Below are 1,886 nucleotides of genomic sequence, written 5' to 3' on the forward strand. Positions count from 1 at the left end.
AACGTATCTTTCATTTTGCATAAATTAAAACATATAACACAAAACACATTTACCGGAATGTCAGTTCAAACGATGGTAATGCACATACTTTAAACCTTTTCTGCTTATACATGTTACACTTCAACGTCATATAAAAATTGTAACATGTAAGTTGTAGTAGTCATTGAACCAGAATTCTTATTGTGAAGTTTCATTATTTGTTATATTTCCGGAATTGCTATGATGCAAGTTCGGCGAATTACTAGAGTTAAATCGGGATGTGTGATTGATTGTCAAATCATGTCCTCGTGGAGTTGTTTGATTGCATGTTAAAATTATTTAGTCGAGCACTTTTTTTCCAGTTTATCAAACGAAAAAATTCCTTTTTGAATTTGGTTCCACTGAGACAGTACAGTAAGAAATTCACGGAGTTTTTGCTGTACATAAGCATATTGACAACTGCCCACCAGAAATCTAGTTTTGCCAGTTTTGCATCATCTGCGTCCTGGATCCAGTATGTTTCAACGATGAGATAAATACTTACTGGCGAAGTGGTCACGAGAAAAACAATGCTTAGCGTAAACAGGATTGCTGTTGTAGACGACTGTTTCGCATGGCGAATTCCTTGTTGCTGACCACGAGATCGAGATGACTGCGAAGGTGCAACGGTCGATTTAGTTTTCTTCTGACTCTGTAATACTTTGAACAATATTGACACGTTTCCTATAAGGATAATTGCAAATGGGACAATGCAGTACACGCACATGTCAATCCACGGCTGGACTTCATACTCAAAGTGTGAGTAGTTTTGATCGATTGCAACGCACTTCTGTTCAACTTGATTTGTTTTTTCGTTTGCAATTTCGAACACCAAACCGTATAAAAAATGCGAATTTTTAACTAATATGAACACACATACCGCTATCAGAATGAAAACTGCAGTCTTGTTTGTACACATTGTCTTAGCGCGATGAGGCAGCCAAGAAGAAATCACTCGTTCCAATGTCAAAATGATAATAATCCAGGCGGAAAAGTCCAAAGAACTATACACCAACCACGTATGAATCTTACATCCCGCCTCACTAATATGTCGAACATCAGTATTATAAAGATATATCAACCACTGTCTCAGAAGGCCTGAATACAGAACCAGCAGGTCCGAGCACGCTAGAACCGTCAAGAAAAGAGCCGTAGTGGAGACCCGGATGGAGCGCCGAGTGAGGACCAGGATTGAAAGACAGTTCCCGATTGTGCCTAGCAAGATGAATACAGGTGGCACTACCTTCCAAATAAGGACACCCGCCTTGTAAATAGTAAGTTGTTTATAGTAGTCGCTCTCCGTTTGGTTAGACATTTTGGAATATCAAAGTTAGCTTTCTATAAACAAGTAACTTAAGTCCATATAGTCGTTTTAAACTTTTAGTTATATTTGCTACTATGTTGTTTTGAACAGGTTTAAGATATGTTTATATTTCCTTCAAATATCGTGTATATTACCTTTTAATGAATAATGATTATAATCCTATCGTTGTATGTTGTTGTGTTTTCTGTTTTATTTTAGCCATGTATCATCGTAATTCAAGTTAATATATTTTTTGCGAATCTCATCAACTTTGCAGCACGTAGACAAATGACAGACGTTTGTAATAGAACTGATGGTGAAACCGAGCGGTCACGTAACCGATCGTTAATATGTTTTTGCAATACAAAACCTATTTCAACGTCTTTGAACATCCTCCAGCTGATTTAATGACTCCCTGTAATCAGCGGAAATAAACTCTCTGTCTTCAGCGGAAATTATCAGCAATTGATAGAGCAAAATTATATTCAACACCAGTATCATGTACACAAAATAATAGTTTCAGCTTGTAACTGATCTCAAGAATTTTTTCATCTGGGATTTTTAT

General features: G+C 36.8%; 1 protein-coding gene across 1 annotated transcript; it reads right to left on the reverse strand.

Moving 5' to 3' along the window:
* Positions 1-277: 277 nt before the first annotated feature.
* LOC127857269 (thyrotropin-releasing hormone receptor-like) lies at positions 278-1,333 on the reverse strand. Its single transcript, XM_052393685.1, has one exon. The coding sequence runs from the start codon at positions 1,331-1,333 to the stop codon at positions 278-280; it is 1,056 nt and encodes a 351-aa protein (XP_052249645.1).
* Positions 1,334-1,886: the final 553 nt, after the last annotated feature.

Source organism: Dreissena polymorpha, chromosome 14 (assembly GCF_020536995.1).
Source record: "Dreissena polymorpha isolate Duluth1 chromosome 14, UMN_Dpol_1.0, whole genome shotgun sequence".
In the NCBI taxonomy this organism is placed as follows: Eukaryota; Metazoa; Mollusca; class Bivalvia; order Myida; family Dreissenidae; genus Dreissena; species Dreissena polymorpha.